Here is a 22796-nt window from a genome sequence, read left to right as displayed (position 1 = left end):
AAGTGGTCATTCTTTTTGAAACAAACAAAAAAGAAAATAGATTCACAAAAAGTGGAACGGAGTTAGTAGTAATTAGTGGCAAATGCACTCAATTCTAGAGAATAGATTAAATTAAGTCAATCTAATCGAATTTAATCTCATTTATATGCATGCACTCTATTCTTGCAAAAATATAAAATGAAATGGAAAGAAAGAAAATTTGACCATGTAAAGATATGTATAAATATAAATGGTACCAAATTTTATGGCAGAAGTTAACGTTGCAAAGGTGCTCTTCACTGGCACTTGCACTGAAACATATGAACGACAACATTACTTTATGTCACGCCATGATAGACTAACCAGTTAATTATCTACTAATCTGGCCCTATTATTCTATGTGGTCCTATGAAGTGGACAAGTTAATTAACAGTTCTTTCTGCAATTCTTTCCTATGATATGCTTTTCTTTTGTGAAAGATATTGATAGGACCATGCTCAACTGCTGGATCGCTTTGGAAGATGTTTCATCTTGCAATCTTCTTTTAAAAAAAGAAAAATTTTGGAGGATATGAAGTGTCAAAAGAGAGCACATTCACTACATTAGCAGGTGACAAATTAAAAGCATAACTTCAAGTGGAAATGTAATAGATAGCCCCTAAGGGTGTGAGCAAACAGTTAATGAAGTGTGAAGAAAACACTGAAAGATTAGAGTTCAAATTTTAGCAGTAGCAAGCGAAAATGTTGAATGATTTTTTAAATTTTATTTTAGTTTTGGCAAGTAAAGTTAAATACCTATATATTGATGGAAGGTAGCAGGATATCAAGTATGTGTCTATGTGAGAGAATAATTGAAGTACCCGTAAGTTCGGCCGAATTCCATCGTTATAATAAAATAAGAATAATAGATTAGGGTTCTAATGGTTATGATAAAGAAACTAACAAAAGCAAATGCCCGTTTATTATAGTCAGAGAACTGGCCTAATTAGCTTGGCTCTGCAGAGAGATAACTTTTATTTATGATGATGAATAAAGAAAGCCAAACTCTGCTTACTATTGGCAAAGAAAACCCGGGAATTCAAGATTTGTCCATAATCCTGCCCATCATAATTCAAATCAAGATGGTTGGCCAATTTCTTAATGATAAGTTTGTAATGTACGTATCTTAGACGTTAAAATCCAAAAGTATACGATAAATTTAATTTGCCATTTTGATTAATGATATATCTACTTCATTTTCTGAAATGTCAAGAATTTTGGAATCATTATTATACACTATTACGATTGTCACTGTCATAATAATTACTATATGCAAAATTTGCTTTGGGTGTTAAAAAAGTAAGTTTAGACGCTATCGTGCATTGTTCTTTTTTTTTTTTTTTCCAATTTTGTGAAGTTGGTATTTCATATACATTTATCTAGTGTTTGGAAATTAAAAAACCCACAATGATAGTACTTTAATATGTTTTATATTCAAAAGTAAATAAGTTTGATTAATAGATACTACATATGATACTGTAAATATTCTTTTACACTGCAGTGTATAGAAATTAATATCGTGAAGATAAGACAACGGTATTATATTTTTCAGAATCCATGTTAAAATCATACTTACCTTGATTTTTTGCATCCCTTATTTTTAGGAAAAGAATTATTTACGTTATCTAAGCAGACCCAAGATGTTAAGGAACTCACCCACTGATTTGACATTCTCTTCCTACAAAATGTTCGGATAACCATTAATGGAGGCATAAAAACAAAATTCCTTAATTAAAGAGATCAAGGGGTCTAGGGGATTTTGGAGCAAGATTTAGAAAGAAATCACATTTATTAGTTAAACAATAGAGAAACAAGTTGTAATTAAAAGAAATTCACCCGCTCAAGAAATGAATGGATACAGAAATTATATAAAGTAAGTTAAAAACATTTCTATTTTTTAGGTGCAAGCCTAGACTTAATCTTCTCCACTTGTTTAGTACCAACTTGGAAAGTCTTGGTCAAGACATCATCTGGCACAGTTGGTGAAGCAGCAAACAAAGTGGCTGCTATTGACTGAGTCCCTGGAAACTGGCTATTGAAAGCAGAAATAACAGCTGCTGGAACTTTGCCATTATTCTTCTGAAAATGGACAAGTCCTCTAGGAAAAACAAAAACTTCGCCCTTTGTAATTTGCTTTGAGACGAGTACATTGGCAGTAGTAATGAAGCCAACTTCCAATTCACCTTCCAAAACAAAGACCATTTCAGAGGCACGTGGGTGGGTATGGGGTGGGTTAATACCACCAGGGGCATAGTCAATTCGAGAAAGGGATACGCCGAGTGTGTTAAGGCCAGGGACTTTTATGACATTAGCTCCGGTCACTGAAGAACCCATTGTGTTGTTAGTATCTCCTGCCTTGGATATGGCCATTGATGAGAAATCAGCAGCCGTGAAATTTTTCTTACAAGGAAATCCATTCACGCTCACGCCTGTATATTCAAAATATATGCATAAGAATTGAAGCAGTAGTTAATGTAATCTTGCATAATTTAAACTTGATGAATTGTCTTGAGATTAACTTTTAGCATATTCAACACATTGCACATTTGAAACTTCGTTCAAAATTTTCTATATTCGAAAGAATAGTAGTAGTAGCAGTAGTAGTGTTTTATTCTATCATCAGCCTCTAACAATAAGAAACATTATTTACTTTGGTCGTACTAATATATTTGTTAACCCATAATGTAACAGATCTAGAATTAAGAAGTTAATCCGAAACGAGATGAAACCTAAGAAAAAGAAAACATTAATTTCCCAAGTGAAAAAAGAAGAAAAAATAAAGGGAAATTTGCATTGTTAGTCCCTCAAATATCAAAATATTCTTATTTTAGTTCTTATGACATCTAGTTAAATGACATTTAACATTCGATTAATTGAAATGTGCACTTTTAATCCTCTCTGCTTGTGAATCTTAAGAAAATTTAGGGAATTATTTATCATTACGTCACTTAAAATTAAGTTTGTATGGTTACTTCTTATATGAGGGTAATATATATAGTTCTACAAAAATCAAAATGTAACATGTTTTTACTATATAAAGGGACCATTTTTAGTAATTGAAAGTTGAATGTGCTTAATCATACATTAGAAGAAGCAAAATTAGAATATAGCAATAACTAAAGGACCAAAAATGCTATCATTCCAAAAAGAAACAAAGGAATTGAAGTGTTGAAGCATTAATATATAAGGTCTGGTAGTAATAGCTTCACGTGGTATATTTGCTTACAAGACACTTGCAAAAGTATAGTCGGTGGTAGTGAGACTTATTACTCATAAATAGGTAAGCAAGAAAAGAAACAACAGCTAGCAAGGATAAACGTACGTCTATGTCAAGTTAAAGATATATACACAAACAAAAATAGAAAGAAAGTCCAAGTAAATTATACTATTAATTATAGAAACCAAAAACCCCAACCTTGAAGTAGAACATACTGATTATGAAAGATACTAAAGAAAGGTAGAAAAGGGTAGGGTTCCAATTACTTACTTGAGATGAGATCAGCAACACAGACATCTTGGAGCAAGTCTGGATCTCCACACACTTTGCTAAAGCTAATGGATAAAACAGCTACAGCCATAGACATCATTATTAGCAGCTTTCTAAATACAGCCATAGTGGAAGAAATAAACAATTATTGACAGCCAAAAAAGGAAGCAATCAAAGAAACAGAGACAGAAAGATAGGAAGTGGTTAATCAATAGAGGAAATTTGCGTACTTTCTTGTTTGCACAATGAAGAGAGGCTTATTTATTTATTTATGGGGGGGGGGGGGGGGGGGGGAGATAAAAATGAAAATCTATAATTAGGTGGCATTTCAAGTCAAGTGACGTGGAGTTGGGGTGTTTGATACTTACTTTGACAAAAGTAGGAAATGGAGTATAGTATACCCTTATCTCTTCGACCCAAAGGGAAGGGATCAAGCAGATGGGTCCAACAACAGAGGACGATATTCTGCCTATATTTTGCTCCTGCTTTGGCTTCGTGCCTTGGACGTGACCTGACTATCCATTCACAAGCAAATTAGGCTGTATATGTGAATCTATCTGAATTTAATGTTTTTTGGTATATACGAATATTAGAATGTACATATAATTGTTTACCCGAAAAATTAGATAACTTTAAATTTTTGTATGGTTCTAAGAATATGTGATACAATTTGATACAACTCGTATAGAGAGATAGAAATATGTGTATTCTTGACTATGAGAATGGGAATAGTGAGCAAAAAGAATGAATAAGATAAAGTAAAATAAGCACAAGGAGATATCTTTCAACATGAGAAATGATATGTTGTAGTGTATATTTTTCTCGCCCATATTCTTATAAGGATTCCCCCTTTTATAATAGAGGGATCCTACTTTATGTATAATAAAATAAAGCATATAGTGGAGGACCCATGATGAATTGTCTCTTGCTTGATTCCCGCCAAGATTTTCTCCCTTAGTGCGGTTGTAACGGCTCTTGTCTATGAGCTCGATACTTGCTCGAACTCGTTATTGGGTCGAGCCCTCAGTTTTGGCTTGAGTTCGACCTTCGGGGTGGGCGTAGCGTATTTCCGACCTCGAAGCAATGCCTTGCGGATCGATTTGGTCATGGGCTCGATAAAATATCGAGCCGACTCCTAGATCAGCCTTCGGACTCGAGGCTCGTTCGTACTGTCTTCGGAACTCATCCCTAAATCCCACTCCGGTTGCTTACCATTCGAACTCGATCGAACGTAGGAAGGTCGAAATCTATTTCGACCGTATACAGACGATCCCAAATTCGCAAGTGCATCAGCCTCACTGTTTTGCTCTCGTGGAACATGCTGTAAAGTCCATTGTTTGAAATGGTGCAAAGTGACATGTAGTTTGTCCAAATACCATTGCATTCTATCTTCTCAAACTTCGAAGGTTTTGTTTACTTGACTTACCACCAGCAAAGAGTCACAATTGGCTTCAATGACTTCTGCTCCCAAGTTTTTAGCTAGCTCGAGACCTGCAATCATGGCCTTATACCCGGCCTCGTTGTTAGTCAACCTGATAGTTTTAATAGATTGCCTAATAGTGTTACCTGTGGGTGGCTTTAAAACTATGCCCAACCCGGACCCTTTTACGTTCGAGGACCCTTCCGTAAAAAGGGTCCATACCCTCGAGGCTTGTATGGTCGTAACTTTTCATTTGGCCAATCGGCCTGATAGTTCGGGCTTGTGCAAAATATTACGAAGTGGGTAAGTTGTTAATATGCATATGGGGTGACATTGAAAGTATGGTCGTGACTTTCTAGAGGCGCTTATCAGTGCAAGTGCCAATTTTTCTAGGTGTGGATATCTAGCTTCTGCTTCTCCTATGGTTCGACTTATATAATAAATGGGAAATTGCATACCTTGCTCTCCCCGACCTAGGACACTGCTTACTGCGACTTCTGATACTGCCTAGTATAAGCAAAGTTTTTCGTCTGCTTTTGGAGTATAAAGTAGTAGTGGGCTTGACAGATATTGTTTCAGTTCCTTCAATGCTTGTTGCCATTCCGGGTTCCAAGCAAAATCGTTCTTTTTTTTGAGTAGGGAGAAAAATTTGTGACTTTGATCTAATGATCTCGAAATGAATCGGCCTAGGGCCGCGATTCGTCCCGTTAGCCTTTGTGCAGCTTTTACGCTGTCCACGATGGTGATGTCTTTGATGGCCTTGATTTTATCAAGGTTAATCTCGATTCCCCTATTTGACACCATGAAGACGAGGAACTTGCCAGTACCGACCCCGAAAGCACATTTTTCCGGGTTGAGCTTCATGTTGTATTTCCTCAAAATCTCGAACGTTTCCTGCAAATGGGTCAGATGGTCCTCTACGCGCAGGGACTTAACTAGCATGTCATCAATATAAACTTCCATTGATTTACCTATTTGTTCTTCGAATATTTTATTTACTAGGCGTTGGTAAGTAGCCCCCGCATTTTTTAGCCCGAAGGGCATCACATTATAACAATATGTTCCATATTTGGTGACAAATGAAGTATTTTCCTAGTCCTCCGGGTTAATCCAGATTTGATTATACCCGAAATAGGCATCGAGAAAATTGAGGATCTCGTGACCGGCCGTGGCATCGATCATGCGATCGATGTTAGGTAGCAGAAAAGAATCTTTGGGGCATGCTTTGTTTAATTCCTTATAGTCCACGCACATTCTAAGTTTGTTTCCTTTTTTAGGCACTACAACTATATTAGCTAACCATTCGGGATATTTCACCTCCCAAATGGACCCTATCTTGAGAATTTTAGTTACCTTGTCTTTTACGTATGTGTGTTTTACCTCGGACTGGGGTCTTCTCTTTTGCTTCATCGGTCTGAACTTAGGGTCCAAGATTAGCCGATGCATCGTTATATCCTGTGGAATCCCAGTTATATCTAAATGGGACCAGGCAAAACAATCAATGTTATCGATAAGAAATTGAACAAGTTTCTTCTTGAGTTCGGGGCTCAACCCAGTTCCCAGGTATACCTTTCGTTCGGGCTTGTCCTCGATTAGTGTGACTTACTCCTATTCCTCAATTGTTGATTTGGTGGCTTCAGAGTCATCGGGAATCACGAAGGATAGAGGGACCCTCTGATCATTATCTTCTTCGATCATTTGGTTGTCTGGTTGGGTTGAAGCCGATGTATGTGATTGCTATTTGGTGTCTCGTTCTCCTTCTGAGCCCGATCCCTTTCCTGACGAAGGTGAGGATATTGGTTTAGTTTCCTCGACGGCTAACATTTCTTTTGCAGCTGGTTGTTCTCCGTACACTGTTTTGACTCCTCTCGATGTTGGGAATTTGAGGACCTGGTGTAGGGTCGAAGGTACAGCTCTCATGTTGTGGATTTATGACCTTCCAAAAAGGGCGTTGTACCTCATGCCGCCCTTGATCACGTGAAACTTTGTTTCTTGGATGGTTCCGGCCACGTTTATTGGAAGAATTATCTCGCCTTTAGTGGTTTCACATGCCATATTGAATCCGTTTAGAACCAGGGTTGCGGGTACGATCTGGTCCCGCAGGCCGAGATACTCTATGACCTTCAATCTGATGATGTTGGCCGAGCTACCTGGATCAATCAACACACGCTTAACTTTAGTTTAATTCATATGTACGGATATTACCAGTGCATCGTTATGAGGTTGTACAACCCCTTCTGCATCTTCATCATTGAAGGACAAAGTTCCTATGGGTGTGTAATCCTGAGTTCGAGATCGCTTTTCTCTCACAATCGATGTTTTAGTGTGTTTAAGAATTGGTCCCTGAGGGGTATTGGCACCGCCGATGATCATGTGAATGATGTGCTGCGGCTCCTCCTGCTCGTTTTGCTTGCCGAAATCCCTGTTTTTAAAATGTTTCCTCGCCCTATCGCTCAAAAATTCCCGAAGGTGGCCTTTGTTAAATAACCGGGCTACTTCCTCTCTTAGTTGCCTACAATCTTCCGTTCTGTGGCCATGGGTGCCATGATATTCGCACATTTGATTGAGATTCCTTTGGGCAGTATCAGTCTGCATGGGTCGAGGCCATTTAGTGTCTTTGATGCGTCTGATAGCCGACACGATGGCGGATGCATCAACGCTGGAGTTTTATTCCGATAACCGAGGTGCTTCTATAGGATCGACATATTTATCGAAGACCCTATTGCTCATAAGTCCCAGAGAATTTTGCCCTCGATCAATCCTTCGATTGTTCTGAGCGGTATTGCGTGTTGAACCGTTGTTCATCCGATCTGCGACATATGGTTGATATCGGTCTCTGTTCGACCTTTGTTCTCTATCGATCTCCCTTTGGTTTTTAGTAGCTGTCCTGTTCTGATGCATGGGTCCAGATGGAGCTCCCAACTGGTCATCTTCGTCCCTAATTTTCGACTGATATCGGTTGTGTATATCTGCCCAAGTTATTGCTGGATACTCGATCAAATTTTGCTTCAACCGACGTGATGCTATCAAACTTTGCTCGTTCAACCCTTGGGTGAAAGCTTGGATGGCCCAATCGTCTGTGACCGGTGGCAATTCCATGCATTCCATTTGAAATCGGGATACGAATTCCCTCAGCATTTCATTACCCCTTTGCTTTACTTTGAAGAGGTCTGATTTCCTTGTTGCAACCTTTATGGCACCAGCATGTGCCTTCACGAACGAATCTGCTAACATGGCAAATGAATCGATGCAATTTGGCGGCAGATTGTGATACCAGATCATCGCTACCTTCGAGAGGGTTTCCCTGACTTTTTCAACAACATAGATTCGATCTCATCGTCCTCCAAATCGTTACCCTTGATGGCACATGTGTAAGAGGTGACGTATTCGTTAGGATCGGTCGTACCATTATATTTGAGAATTTTGGGCATACCGAATTTTTTGGGGATTTGTTTTGGGGCCGCACTCGAGGGAAAAGGATTTTGTATGAATGTTTTCGAATCCAGCCCTTTTATCATTGGTGGAGCTCCAGGGATTTGATCGACCCTGGCATTGTGTGTTTCCACTCTCTTGTCGTTGGCTTCGACTCGTTTTGTGAGTTCGTCGAGCAATTTAGTAATTTCGGGAGTGGTCCCCAATTCTTGCTCGTTTGATTTCACTATGGCGGGCTCCATTCTGGGGGTGATTTCTCGAAGTGGATAGGGACCTGGCCTGCTTTGTATATGAGTTTGGCTCTGCAACTGAGCTATCGCTACTTGTTGGGCTTGTAATATCTCGAAGATCATACGTAAGCTGGCTCCGATTCTCCCACGTTATGGGTGTCTCGAGCTACGGATCGAGTACCGCCCTGAATGCTTTTTTCCGGTTCGGAACGCTGGTTAGCCTCAAGAGCCACTTACGAATTGACATCTAACGGTACTTCGGCTCGAATTTCGGGTACTTCAATTCGAGCTTCAGTGCCATCGTCAAGTGGCCTTCCGACCCCAGGTACCAAGTTGTTGGTTTCATCTTGAAGGCCGGCTTCGTGGTTGATAGGTAAAGCCATTGCTGATTCGAAGTTGTAAACTGGTGTGTACTGCAGATTTATATCAAACAATCACTGTTATCCTTAGCCCCACGATGGGCGCCAAACTGTTTACCCGAAAAATCAGATAACGTTAAATTTGTGTATGGTTCTAAGGATATGTGATACAATTTGATACAAATCATATCGAGAGATAAAGATATGTGTATTCTTGACTATGAGAATGGGAATAGTGAGCAAAAAGAATGAATAAGATAAAGTAAAACAAGCACAAGAGATATCTTTCAATATGAGAAATGATCTTCTGTTGTAGTGTATATTTTTCTCACCCCTATGCTTACAAGGATTCCCCCTTTTATAATAGAGGGATCCTATTTTATGTATAATAAAATAAAGTATATAGTGGAGGACCCATGATGAATTGTCTCTTGCTTGATTCCCGCCAAGAATCTCTCCCGAAGTACGGTTGTAATGATTCTTGTCTGTGAGCTCGATACTGGCTCGAACTCGTTATTGGGTCGAGCTCTCGGTTTTGGCTTGAGTTCGACCTTCGGGGTAGGCGTAGCGTATTTCCGACCTCAAAGCAATGCCTTGCGGATCGATTTGGTCATGGGCTCGATAAAGTATCGAACCGACTCCTCGATCAGCTTTCGGACTCGAGGCTCGTTCGTACTGTCTTCGGAACTCATCCCAAAATCTCACTCCGGTTGCTTACCATTCGAACTCGATCGAACGTATGAAGGCCGAAATCTATTTCGACCGTATACAATAATAAAGATCACATCATTTTATATACATTGACTCTAGGTCATAAATTTATCTTTGATTAACATATAGTAAGATTTATTGGTTTTGGTTGGAAAAACAATGGAAGAAAAGAGAACCTTTGATGCAATTGCATGTTGTGATTAGGTAATGAGATGAATTACAATGTTTACTGCAACTCAAATCCTGATTCCAATCGTCGTTAATATAATATATTATGATGAGAATTCTTTTTGTCCATTTCAAAGTGATTTTCATAGGGGTTAAGTTTAAACAATGTGAACATCGTCGATTGAAAGAATTTCACTATCATCATTTGGGAAGACATTTGCTTTACGATATATGGTCCAGTGTAAATAGAGTTGCTTTCTGAAAATTACATATTGTATGAAGACAACGACTGCAGTTATAACTTCAACAAGAGAATGCCAAAAAAAGAGTCATTGTTTGGTGGCATTTGGCCCTCACCAAAGAAGTTGGTATAAATATCGCTAAGGAAGTTGTTTACTATTTTTGTTACTCCTTTACGTTTTTTTTTGGCTTGTTCTTTTTTTGATTGGTATCACATCCAACTCTAGCCTTAAAAAGGATATAAGTGGTCGCTGTAAATATAGTTCGGTCTAAGAGTCCGAAGTCGAATCCCACAGAAAATTAAGGCTTAGCTACAACTATTCAATATCGCTAAGAAACACAAGTTCAAATAATTTTCTAGTTATAAAAATTAATAATTTATATTTTAAACTAATTAACTAAAATATACTAGAAAGCATTAGAAATTTATCAACTAACGAGACTAAGGGTTGGATACAAGATTAAGGAGGCCTAGAGTTATGATTCCCCAATTGTCGGAATCCTTCCCACTATCTCTACTATAATTTCGCCTACGTATTCTCTACTGATCGTGACCACTTCAAGTGTCGTAATTCTCTTTCAAGCAACTATAACAATGTACTAGATATATTCTTCTGAACTACGCTAGCTGGCATAGTCTTACCGCTCACTATGACCACTTGAAGGCTTTGTTATTCCTAAACCACCTTTAAACCCGCCGTATTGATTCCTCTCATACGTTAGAAGTGACGTTGTTCAACAACCACCTAAATATGTACCCTTTCCCAAGCAATACATAATAAATAGGCATAACAAATTGATGGCTATTCAATCAACTGAAATAACCACGTAGTTAAACAAGTAGAGAAATCCAAAAGCTAAATTATATTAAACGTAACGAAAAGTCATCGTCCAAAAGGTTCTATCAAACTCTAGATACAAGAGTTTAGCTACTCATAACCATACTAACAATCACGATAATATTCGAAAGTATTAAAATATAGATTAAGGAAGAACGGAGAGATAACTCTTGTGATTCTTTGCTTCCAAGTATTCCTATAGCCTTCTTGCCTCTCCAATAATGTTTCTCCCCTGAAAAAATAGGTGCAGAACCTCATTTATACATGTTGGGGAGTGTAAGGCCGAAACTACCATGTCCTAGCCGAAATAGGAAAAGTTTCCAGCTTGGACGGCGTAGAGGGCACCAGGCGCCAAGTCAACTCTGTCTTGTGATGTCTTTTGCATTTTGAACGGTGCTTGGCTCAAACCTCGACGCCAAAAATTATACTCCTTCTAAATTCTTCCATTTTGGCTTCAATTTGTGCGCAATCTTTCTAAATCACTTCCGACAGACTCCTACACACATAAATATCAAAATTAAGTTCGAGTCACAAATATTCATACTAAAGTTAACAAACAAGATCGAGACATAATGCAAGAAAATTTACTTGTAAAAACATGAATTTTTAGCCAAACATCAATTGGCTTGTTCATTATTTTTCTTCTGGTAAAGAGACTGTAGAAAGGAAAAAGAAATAATTTAAGTTTGGCTAACAGGTTTTATATTGATTCCGAAGTGATCTGCCTAGGAGAAATATTGAAATCAAATGTTGAATGCTGGTTTGAAGGTGTATATTTGTATAAGGTAAAATTGATTTATAACATATGGTTGAATGATAGCATGACACGTGGAATCAAAGGCAAGAAAATGACAAGTCAGGCAACAGCCAATACCGGACACAATGAATAAGATTGACGCTGGGTAAATCCCGAATAAAGAATATTTAACGGGAGGAGATCAAGGGTTTACCATTGGATAGCGTTCAATAAGGGAATATTCTCGAACATTAAATGAGCAATTATTGCAGGGAATATTTGCATTCATGGCCCACCATTACATATTCATCAATGACTCTTTTATTATCATTTAATTGGAGCTTGATCCTAGGATCTTGTTTCCTTAGGTATAACTATAAATAGCAGGCTCAACAACTATTGTAACACACGAAATTCTTGGCAAACACATGTCATATTTTACTTTTGCCCTTAATTAAACAACTTTAATTGTTCTTTATCATTTCTTTTACTTTTGTCCTCGGAGACATTGCGCTCGAAGCGAGGCTTGTAGTCTTTTTCAATTTTAATTTCTAAATCTCATTTTTAATCTTATTTAAAAATGAAGCCGAGTATAAGGTGAGTATAAGGCATTGGTTGTAAGACTTGAACTGGCTCGGGGACTTGGCTCCGAGGTATTTGAGATCAAATGTGATTCCTAGCTGGTATGAGATTTTTGACACAAAGGAAGAACGCATGCAACAGTAAGTAAACAAGGTTCAAGAATTTCTTGCACGATTCAGGGAATGGTCGATCATACACATTCCGGGAGAAGAGAACGTGAAAGCAGATGCATTGGCTAATTTGGGGTCATCTACGAAGATAAAAGGATCTGACTTCGGTACTATCATTCAACTTTTACACTCGGTATTGGATGTGGATGGTTACTAAGAAGTTAATTCAACCAACCTATTTTAGGACTGGAGGAATGAGTTCGCCGAATATTTTATGCATGACAAATTACCGGAAGACCCGAAGGCATCCCGGGCACTACTAACCAAAGCGGTTCGTTACTAACTCGTGGATGGGAAATTATATAGAAGGTCGTACCAAGGTCCGCTAGCCCGATGTCTTGGAGCCTCGGAGGCAGACTACGTGATGAGAGAACTCCACGAAGGAATTTGCGGGAACCATTCCGGTGTAGATTCGTTAGTTCTAAAGCAGGTTACGGAATGTTACTATTGGCCCCGGATGGAGCAGGATGCAAAGGCATTCATTCAGAAGTGCGACAAATGTCAACGCAATGCATAATTGGTGCACCAATCAGAAGAACTCTTGCATTCGGTGTTGTCCTCGTGGCCATTCATGAAATGGGGAATGGACATAGTTGGTCCTCTACCACCGGGCCCCGGAAAGGTAAGATTTCTTTTAGTTTTAACTGACTACTTCACTAAATGGATTGAAGCATGTCCTTACCAAAAGATCAGTGAGCGCGAAGTAGTCGACTTCATATGAGACCACATAATCTGCCGATTCGGAATATCGAAGGAGATTGCCTGCGACTACAGACTGCGGTTCATAGGCTCAAACGTTACAAATTTTTTTGAAAATTTGAAAATCAAGAGGATTACATCCTCATCGTACCATCTAAGTGCTAATGGACCGGCGGAATCAACAAATAAGGTGATTATCCAAAACCTTAAAAATAAGTTAGAAGCTGCTAAAGGAAAATGGCCCGAAGAATTACCAGGTGTGCTATGGGAATATTAGACAACAGTGAAATTGAGCACAAGAGAAATACCTTGATCTCTTGTATATGGCACAGAGGCAATGATATCAGTAGAAGTAGGGGAACAAACTTTAAGGTTTTCCCGAACAAACGAAGAAGCAAACAATGAAGTGTTGCTGGTAAGGCTGGACTTGCTAGACGAACATAGGGACTTGGCGTACGTAAGGATGGCAACTCAAAAGTAAAGGATGGAAAGATATTATAATCAGAGGGCCAATCAACGCTACTTCAAAGTAGGAGACTTTGTTTTGAGAAAGGTGACTTAGAGCACCGGGAAGTTAATGCAGGAAAGTTGGGTTCAACATGAGAAGGTCCTTACTGGGTGTCAATTGTTATCGGTAAAGGATCGTATGAGTTGGAGAATCAAGATGCAGTCAAGTTGCCCAGCAATTGGAATGTGACTCACCTCAAAAGATATTATTGCTGATGGATGCTACCAGTACTGAAAGTATGTGCTGTACTCTTTTTCCCTTCGAGCAGTTTTTGTCCCAATCGGATTTTTCTGGTAAGGTTTTTAACAAGGCGGCGATAGAAAGCATACTACGAAGGAAGCGTCATCGACAAAAGGAAAAGACCTTTAAGTATCAGGGCACTAAAATTTTCACATCGTTGGCAAACAGCTATGTGGATGGCTAAATAATCTTTGGTTCGGTGGCAAGCTTTGGCTTCCATCACTAAAAGAAAGATTATTTAACCATTCACAAGTCATTTCCACTAGTGAAGCAAGACTTACAGTGTTCGAATTGGCATGCTTAGTATTCGAACACTAGGGGGAATAATATCTGATACGGTACCAGGAGTGACACGAAAGTCGGAACTGCGCGAACCAGGTTCAATGTCTCATCAAGGCCGGGGACTGTATGACCAGCTCCGTAGAAATAAGTTGTACAAATTAGCCACATGTATTGGAAGTTTTTACTATAGCAAATTAATGCTTATGTACTTTTAAAGATAGAGGGAATAAAATAAAGTCCTTTTATTTTTATCTTATTTTTTGTCCAAATGATGAGTTAATTTTGTCATTTGAAAGATAACAAAAACTTCAAATGCTTGTGCCAAAATGAACATGAGACTTCCTCTTCAAGAGCACCGTAAATATAAGAGGACCCTATATTATTAAACCCTCATAGTAAAGGGTTGATTCCGAAAGAATTTATTCCTGGAATCAAAAGCTATCAGATGAAAATATACCCAATGTTTTAACCAATTCAACACAAAAGGAATATATTTTGCACAACACTTGAGCAAAAAATTCATTATTTATCGAAGTGCCAAACTCGGTGAAAAGTTCGGCATATTGCAATGAACAAAAATAAAAAATAAGAAAATAAAAGAAAAAAAAAACTATGCATCGTTGTCGTCGGAGCCCGAAGGGAGAGAGGGATTTGCATTTCCCCCGGTGGAGGAAGGCGGATCAGCTGTCGGTTCTTGTCCTTGATCTTCTTCTTCTTCTATAATCACCCCTTCGGTCCCCGAATACTCAGAACCAATACTCGAGGAGTCAGTTGCAGTGGGCCGAGCTGGAAGGCATTCACAAGTAAACAACTCCAGTTCTCGGGCCTGGGCAATACAATCATCTATAATAGTGATGCCCACTTTGGCCTCTTCCAAGGGTTTTCTCCTCATATGATATATAGCATAAGTCTTCTAAAAAATGAGGGAATCCTCTTGGTCCTGGAGCTTTGCTTGAAAACTATCAATTTCGGCCTCAAGGTTGTCGTTTGGCACTAAGGCGAGAATCAAGCTCAACATTTGTAGTTGAGTGAATTCGGTTCTGATCCATGGCCCTTTTGAGCCTCTCCTCCATCTTGGCCCTCTTCTCCTTGGCAGAATTGGCGTCCTCGATTTTGGAGCTTAAGGCTGCCTTCAAATTATTTATTTTCTCCTTGAAGGCAGATTCGTGCTCAGCAGCAGCAAGTACAACATCATGGAGCTCGACCCACTTAGCCTTAGCCTCTTGAAATTATTTATGTAATTGAGTGGCTTCTTGGATTTGGGCCATTTTTTCTTGTTCACTTTGTTGCAACCGGGCCTCAAGCTTGCCCATCTCAGCAGCTTTTGCCTCCAACACTGGGAGGCACGTAACAAGTTGGCTCCTTTCGGCCAACAATTGATCCTGCTCGGAAGCTAGTCCTTGCTTATCGAGGATAAATATCTATAGGCTTTCGGAAGCAAGAAAGTTGTCCTATAAAAGAGAATGTCAAAGTTGGGATTTCTATTGCATCAGGTAAATGGAAAAGAAGTTATAAATAAAAACAAGTACGGTACCTATGCTACACTGTACATGGCATTGTTTAACAAGAGCTCTCCCGAAAGGGGGAAAATTTTCTTCCAATCTTTCTCTGAAGCCAACGGCTTCAGATAGTTTGCAAGCTCCACTGGCTTGGACAAAAGATGGCACTTCTTCGAAACCGAAAGAGTAGTACTTCTCCTCTCTCGAGGATCCGGGGAAGGAAAGAACCCCTTTCTCGATCATTTGTTGCCGGTGGAGGAGATGCAGTTAGTGCTGGCGGCAAAGGAGCGACTGGTGTCGATGGGCGTGAAGTTGTGGTGTGGAAGGATGAGAAGCAGGTGCAGCAGGAGCAATGCTAATTATTATTTGCTTAGTGGCCGAAGGCAGAAGAGGCCCAGGGTCCTAGCTCCTTAGACCGGGGACAACAATGGGGATTGGAAAGCGAGAATAGACATTATCCACCAGGTCCATATCGCCCCAAAGTTCTTGGGCATCTTCTGCGGACGGGTTTTGAAGCTCTCCCGGCTGAGAATCTGGTTGAGTTGATAAAGGTATTTTTCTTCTTGAAGGGGAGCCACTTCATCACTGGCTTCCCCGTCATTCACAACAACCTCTGTGACCGGCTCGTTGTTTTCTTTATTTTCTTATTTTGAGTCTCAACCGAGGAAGAACGTCGCCTTTTTGGTTGCTTGTTCTAAGACTGGGGACTCCGAAAGGAGGCACCCTCATCGGAAGCAGATTCGCGGGCACTGCTTCGAGCAAGGGTGCTTTGCAGCACCCTCCTGGCCTCTTCGGGGTTAGCTAAAACATCGACCTCGGGACAGGTGACAGAGCCTTGCGAAAGTCCTGAAGCAAGTAAAGGGCGGAATTAGCAACTTTTTCATGAAGTTACCAACATTCTTACAAAGATAATAAAAAGAAGAAGGACTCTGTTTACCATGATTCTTGGCCTTCCACCCATATTTGAGGGCCATTTTCTTCCACCGGCGAAATTTTGGTGTTTTGATTTCCATAATTCTTTGAACCCATTATTTCAGTCCTTGAACCTGTGGTGGTTTCCACTGGGTAGCTGGAACAAAAGAAACAAAAAGATCAGCAAGAATGTAAAATGATCTTTTCACGAAGGAAGGAAATGAATAAATTGAAAACTTAGGAAAGCGATTCAACGATTTAGGAAAAGACGGAGCTGTGGACGGGACGATGTCCCTGGTAGCGATGATGATGAATAGCTCCATACACCCATGCTCATTATCATCATCCACGCTGGTGAGAAAAGCGTGGTGGCCACGTTTACTAAGTTTATTACTCCCTCACAGAAAAATTTGTCAGAGTAAAGATTCATCATGTGTGCAAGGGTTATTCCGGTCTCCATGCACAGTTGGCAAAAGCAAGCCACCGTTTGCTAAATAGATGGGCCTACTTATGCTAAGAAGACCCGGTACCGGTGGCAAAACTCCAAAATTATGGGTTAGAGCCCTTCATTCGACCCCAGGGAGAACGGACCCAAGGTAAAGGATACGTATAGACATACATAAAATCCTCCTTGGTGAAGGTAACCCGCTCTATCATATCCGGTGCGAAGATTTCAAGATTGGGGCAGTTGCAGTCCTCCTTTACAGTAGGGATACTAGAAGGACGAATGGAGGAGAGACACCTACTAATAACCCAAATCCGTAAAAATGCAGAAGTGGCCTTCTCTTGGAAGTCATTAGCAATATTAAAATATTTTTGTATGATGGTGCTTACAGTAGGAGGTTCAGAATCGACATCAGCTTCTTTGTCCTTGTTTTTCTTTGGGCCTCCACCGAAGAGAAGATCAGAGTTTCCAAATAATGTGGTGAAAGAAGCCATGGTGATAAAGGATCAGTAAAACTTTTGCTAAAAGAGTTGAAGAAGATGGAAAATTTTCTAAGCAAGATGCAAAGAGGATGAAAGACTTATGAAAATTTTGGAAGTAAAGAAGTAAACATAATGAGTAGAAAGGAAGTTATAAACGACAAAATCGTGGTCATGATTATCTCGAGAACTGGTGAAAATATTTGATGAATCGTGGGGCAACACATGTTTGGAGTATTAAATACTAGAAGATGTGCGTCCTTTCAAGCGTCAAAGACTATTCAGATACTTTTTCGCCAAGAAAGAAATCTTCACCAACTTTCCGGTAAAACTAAGATGTGTTACCAGAAAGTAGGGGGACTGTCTGTAAGGGTAAAATTGGTTTATAACAGATGGTCGGATGATAACATGACACATGGAACCGAAGGCAATAAAAAGACAAGTCTAGCAACGACCAATAGTGGACACAACGAATGAGATCGATGCCGGGTAAATCCCGAAGGGTGCATATTTAACGGGATGAGATCAAGGGTTTGCCATCGGATAGTATTCAATGAAGGAATATTCTCTAACATTAAATGATCAACCGTTGTACGGAATATTTGCATTCATGTCCTGCCGTTACATTTTCATCAATGACTCTTTTATTATCATTTAAGTGGGGCTTGATCCTAGGATCTTATTTCCCTAGGTATAGCTATAAATAGCAGGCTCAACAACCATTGTAACACACGAAATTCTTGGCAAACACATGAAAACATAGGTTGAATTTTACTTTTTCTCTCAATTAAACAACTTTAACTGTTCTTTATCATTGCTTTCACTTTTGTCCTCGGAGACATTGCGCTCGGAGCCAGGCTTGTCGTCTCACTACTAGAAATTCGCTAAAAACCGACCAAAAATACCGACCAACGTTGGTCGGTTATGGCAAATTACCGACCAAAATGCGACCATTACGGTGTGGACGGTGTTTTGATGGTCGGAATGGCTTACCGACCAAAGTTGGTCGGAAATGACCGACCAACTTTGGTCGGTATATAAAAACGACCATCTGACAAGTTTAATTACTTACCGACCAACTTTGGTCGGAAACATATTTTATTAATTTAATTTTACCGACCAAAGTTGGTCGGTTTAACTAAATTATGTTTTTTATTAATTATTAAAATTAAAAAAAATCGACCAACTTTGGTCGGTAATTGAAAAAATATATTTTTTAAAACTAATTCAAATTAAACATTACCGACCAACTATGGTCGGTAATCTCAACAATGCAAGCAAAATACCGACCAAAGTTGGACGGTAGTCTTGAATTCTGGGAATTCAATGTTCATTAACCGACCAACTTTGGTCGGTATTTTGGAATAATTTTTTTTTATTAAAAACCGACCAACGTTGGTCGGTTTTTCAGGGATTAATTTTGGCATAAAATGCCTGTTTTGGCAGCTAAATCACCTGCCAGCATACCAATACAACAACAACAACAACAACACAACAACAACAACAACACAACAACAATAACACAACAACAACAACAACAACAATACAACAACAACAACAACAACAACAAAAACACAACAACAACAACAACACAACAACAGCAACACAACAACAACAACAACAACAACAACAACAACAACAACAACAACAACACAACAACAATAACAACACAACAACAACAACCAAAACATTCAATAAATAATTTAAAACTAACAAATTAAAGTTCAATTGGACATAAAAATCCAAAACCAAGTTAAAACTAATTACAACTAGTTCAAAACTGGTTCTATTTGTCTAGTTCAAAGTATATAAAAGTCAAGGGGTGTTTTGTACAATATCATCATCACCGTCTGATGAACTTTCATCTACAAGACGATATAGAGAACGGTCTTGTGGAGGACGGGAAGCACGTTCACGGGGAAGACGGGAGGAACGATCACGAGCAGGGCGGGAGGAGCGATCACGTGGAGGTCGACCCTCTGGAGATGACTCACGAGATCGGGGCAACGGAAAAGCTCCACTAGATAGGAGAGTTCTGATCTGAGCTTGCATGCCAAGGAATTGAGCATCTCTAAGCCTTTCTCTTTCCTTGGCCGCTTCTAGCTCTGATGTGAGCTTTGTCACTGTCTCCCGCATAGCGGAGAGGCTCTCCCTATTAAGTTGCTCGCCTTGCGAGGAAGTCCCTATTCCTCGCATTCCACACTTATAGCGATGGAAGTTTTTAGTAGGAAGCCCGTATACCTTCCTCCATTTTGGACCGCCAACAGACTCCAACCATATTCTTTCAGCATCCTCGTCTGAAGGTTGGGTTGGCTCACCCGATTCACCAGCTGGATGACTACGGATGAATTTCTCCACGTTACTTTGGTAGCGACCCTATATTATTTTAAATTAAATCAGTATTTCAAGTTGTTTATAAAAGTAAATTATAATACTTAAATAAAATTGAAAGCTTACATATGCAGTCGAGGCCCGGTCCTCGACCCACCTATCTTGATCCCCCTCTTTCTTCTTCTTCACAATATGTGTCTCCTTGAATAGCTCATCATGACTCATTGGACGCCCATACTTCTTTTCCTAAAAACAAATTAATTTAGTTAATAAACAGAATAGATATACTTAGAAAAGTAAAATAATTTAAGCAATTACGTACCAATCTTTTTTTTATTGTCCCTAGGCTGATCGCACCTCCAGTGTGCAAGGAGCCTCCCTTCTCGGATGCGCGAGCTTTCTTTCCTTTTTCGCTCCTCTCTAAGAACTCTGCGGTAAGCCATTGCCTTTGCAAATCATTCCACAAATTCTCAAGTAACCAGCCAGGCCTCTTGTTCTTCTTTCTAGCATCCGAGAAAGCATCCGCCAATCTCTTGCGAGCTTTATGATGAAAATTTGTAGCCACTTCCGCGCTATAGCGGTCTTCCCATACACACTTGCTCTGTATTTCAAAAGTTAAATATTAGATGGAAACATCATAAATATAAATTATTAAACTGTTTAAAAGAACATTTATACCTTAAATTGATTGAAAATTTGCTCTTTCAGTGAGAATGGGCAATCAGTCCAAGTCGCATAAGGGCCATCATAAAGCTTTCTGATGGCATTGGTGATTATCCTCGTAGTTTTATTATCCAGCCTGAACTTGCAATTTAACAATAAAAACACATTAATATCTTAGTAAAAATGTTACAAATCAATAGACGCAAAAATAATGAATAACACTTACCCATTACCCTCAGGGACTATGATGATCCTACCATATCGATCATAATGCACTACCTCGTCATCACCATCCGAAGCATGTGTATTAGAGGCATGTGAAGACGGTGTAGGCGGGTCAGAGCTAATGCCTCCCAGGCGAAGGCCTGCAATAGATGGAGTCGATGATGAAGATGGTTGCGATCCCTGTGACTGCGACATAGCTGGATGCGACCCAAGTGGATGTGATACCGATGGCTGTGACCCGAGTGGCTGTGACCCGAGTGGCTGTGACATGGGTGGATGCGATCCATGTGGCTGTGATATGTAGGGATGTGATCCATGTGGATGTGATGCAGATGGCTGTGAGGCAGCTGGACTGTATGTCGGACGTATAGTCCTGTGGCCCTGTGATGGAAGACTGAGTGTCTGAATGAAGGTGTACGGCTCATGATGCTGTGGCAGCTCAGTATAGCCGTGTGGTGGAGGATAAGACATAGGCATCTCTGAAAAAGGTGGACAAGAGGGAGTATTATTTTCTACCCTCCTCTTTCCCTTCCTACCCTTTTCTCGACCCCGAGAACTAGTAGGGTCATTGTTACCTTGACCCTTGCCTGCCATCTGCATAATATAATACACATTTAGATTGAAACATATAAGAAACTAGCTATAAAACGAGAGTGCTTTAAAAAACCAACTTTTTAATCCTCATCGACGTATTGTTCCTCGTCCGAGAATTCTTCGTCCTCACTTGTTTGAGCTTCATCAGTTGATTCCTCGTCCTCATTTTCTATAATTGTTACTTCATTTATATCAACTTCTTCCAATATGCGTTCAGGATGTTCCAAATCATTTTCTAACTGATCGTCCACTATTTGGTGAATATTGGAGATATCGTTTTGATATGCAATATCTAATACATTCTCGTCCACTACTGTTTGAACCACGTATCAAATCTCGTATATACAGCATCATAGCCAAATTGACCCACGAAGTGACTGTGACATATCAAATATTTTTAGTAGTTGCATCAATATGTAGTCACAGTAAATTTTACATTTTGATAACTAATAAATCAATACTTACTTGAGAAATGGTACAACTTCGGGACAATTTAGCAACACATGAAGTGTAGCTGACTTGTACTCCATATCACTCAAACTTCTCTTTCTAACATCCTTAGAACCTCGGCCTGGTTGATTGAATATGGACATTGGTGGATATAATGGATCATTCATAGATTCGACCGTGTGCCTATTGGGCCTATTCCTAGAACATGGCACGTTACTCTCAAAATAATAAGAACAAAAATGTGCAGTTTTCTTTGCAAGATAGGCTTCGCATATAGATCCTTCAATCTTATTCCTCTGCTTAACAAATTGTTTGCATTTGCCAATTGTCCTACATAATCTCATGTTAGCCAATAACATTCAAATAAAATAGAATAGTACATCAAACTTATAATATTACCTCTCAAAGGGATACATCCATCTGCATTGAACAGGCCCTCCAAGTCGTGCCTCGTGTACAAGGTGTATTGGAAGGTGTTCCATCACATCAAAGAAACCACATGGGAATATTTTTTCCATCTTACTAGAAATTACAGGGATGTTCTGGTCCATCCGAAGTAGGTTTTCTTCCCTTAATGTGGTAGAACACAAGTCTTTAAAAAACAAACTAATCTCTGTGATGGGTTTCCAGATTCTTTCAGGCAAACCACAAAATGCAATAGGCACTAAGGTCTCCATGAAAACATGGCAGTCATGACTTTTCAAATGGCTCAACTTCCCTACCTCCATATCTACTTTTTTTCCAAGATTCGACGCATAACCCTCAGGCATCTTTAATTTCGTAACCCAATCACAAATTTGTCGTCTTTCCTCCAAAGTGAATGTGTAACTTGCTTTGGGCTTGAACACCTTACCATTGTTTGCTGTCTGCAAGTATAATTCAGGCCGCCTGCAATATTCTTGTAAGTCCATTCTAGCCTTCGGGTTATCTTTTGTCTTACCTTTAACATCCATCACTGTGTTGAACAAATTATCAAAATAATTCTTCTCAATATGCATGACATCAAGGTTGTGTCGGAGAAGATTATCCTTCCAATAAGGCAACTCCCAAAATATACTCTGTTTCGTCCAATTATGAT

General features: G+C 39.5%; 1 protein-coding gene across 1 annotated transcript; it reads right to left on the bottom strand.

Annotated features, from left to right (window-relative positions):
• Positions 1 to 1787: 1787 nt before the first annotated feature.
• On the bottom strand, positions 1788 to 3777 carry LOC104115123 (nectarin-1-like). Its single transcript, XM_009625696.4, has 2 exons — positions 3505 to 3777; positions 1788 to 2446 (listed from the first exon to the last, which is right to left on the bottom strand). Exons 1-2 carry the CDS (start codon positions 3629 to 3631, stop codon positions 1908 to 1910), a joined length of 666 nt encoding a protein of 221 aa, XP_009623991.2. The 5' UTR covers positions 3632 to 3777; the 3' UTR covers positions 1788 to 1907.
• Positions 3778 to 22796: the final 19019 nt, after the last annotated feature.

This window comes from Nicotiana tomentosiformis, chromosome 11 (assembly GCF_000390325.3).
Source record: "Nicotiana tomentosiformis chromosome 11, ASM39032v3, whole genome shotgun sequence".
Taxonomy (NCBI): Eukaryota; Viridiplantae; Streptophyta; class Magnoliopsida; order Solanales; family Solanaceae; genus Nicotiana; species Nicotiana tomentosiformis.
This window is presented reverse-complemented; position numbering and strand designations above follow the sequence as displayed.

Excerpts from the sequence above, each read along its gene's own strand:
- LOC104115123 (XM_009625696.4), bottom strand. The coding sequence starts at position 3,631 with ATGGCTGTATTTAGAAAGCTGCTAATAATGATGTCTATGGCTGTAGCT. Across the intron at positions 2,447-3,504 it reads TGTTGCTGATCTCATCTCAA|GCGTGAGCGTGAATGGATTT; the intron begins GTAAGTAATTGG and ends TTGAATATACAG.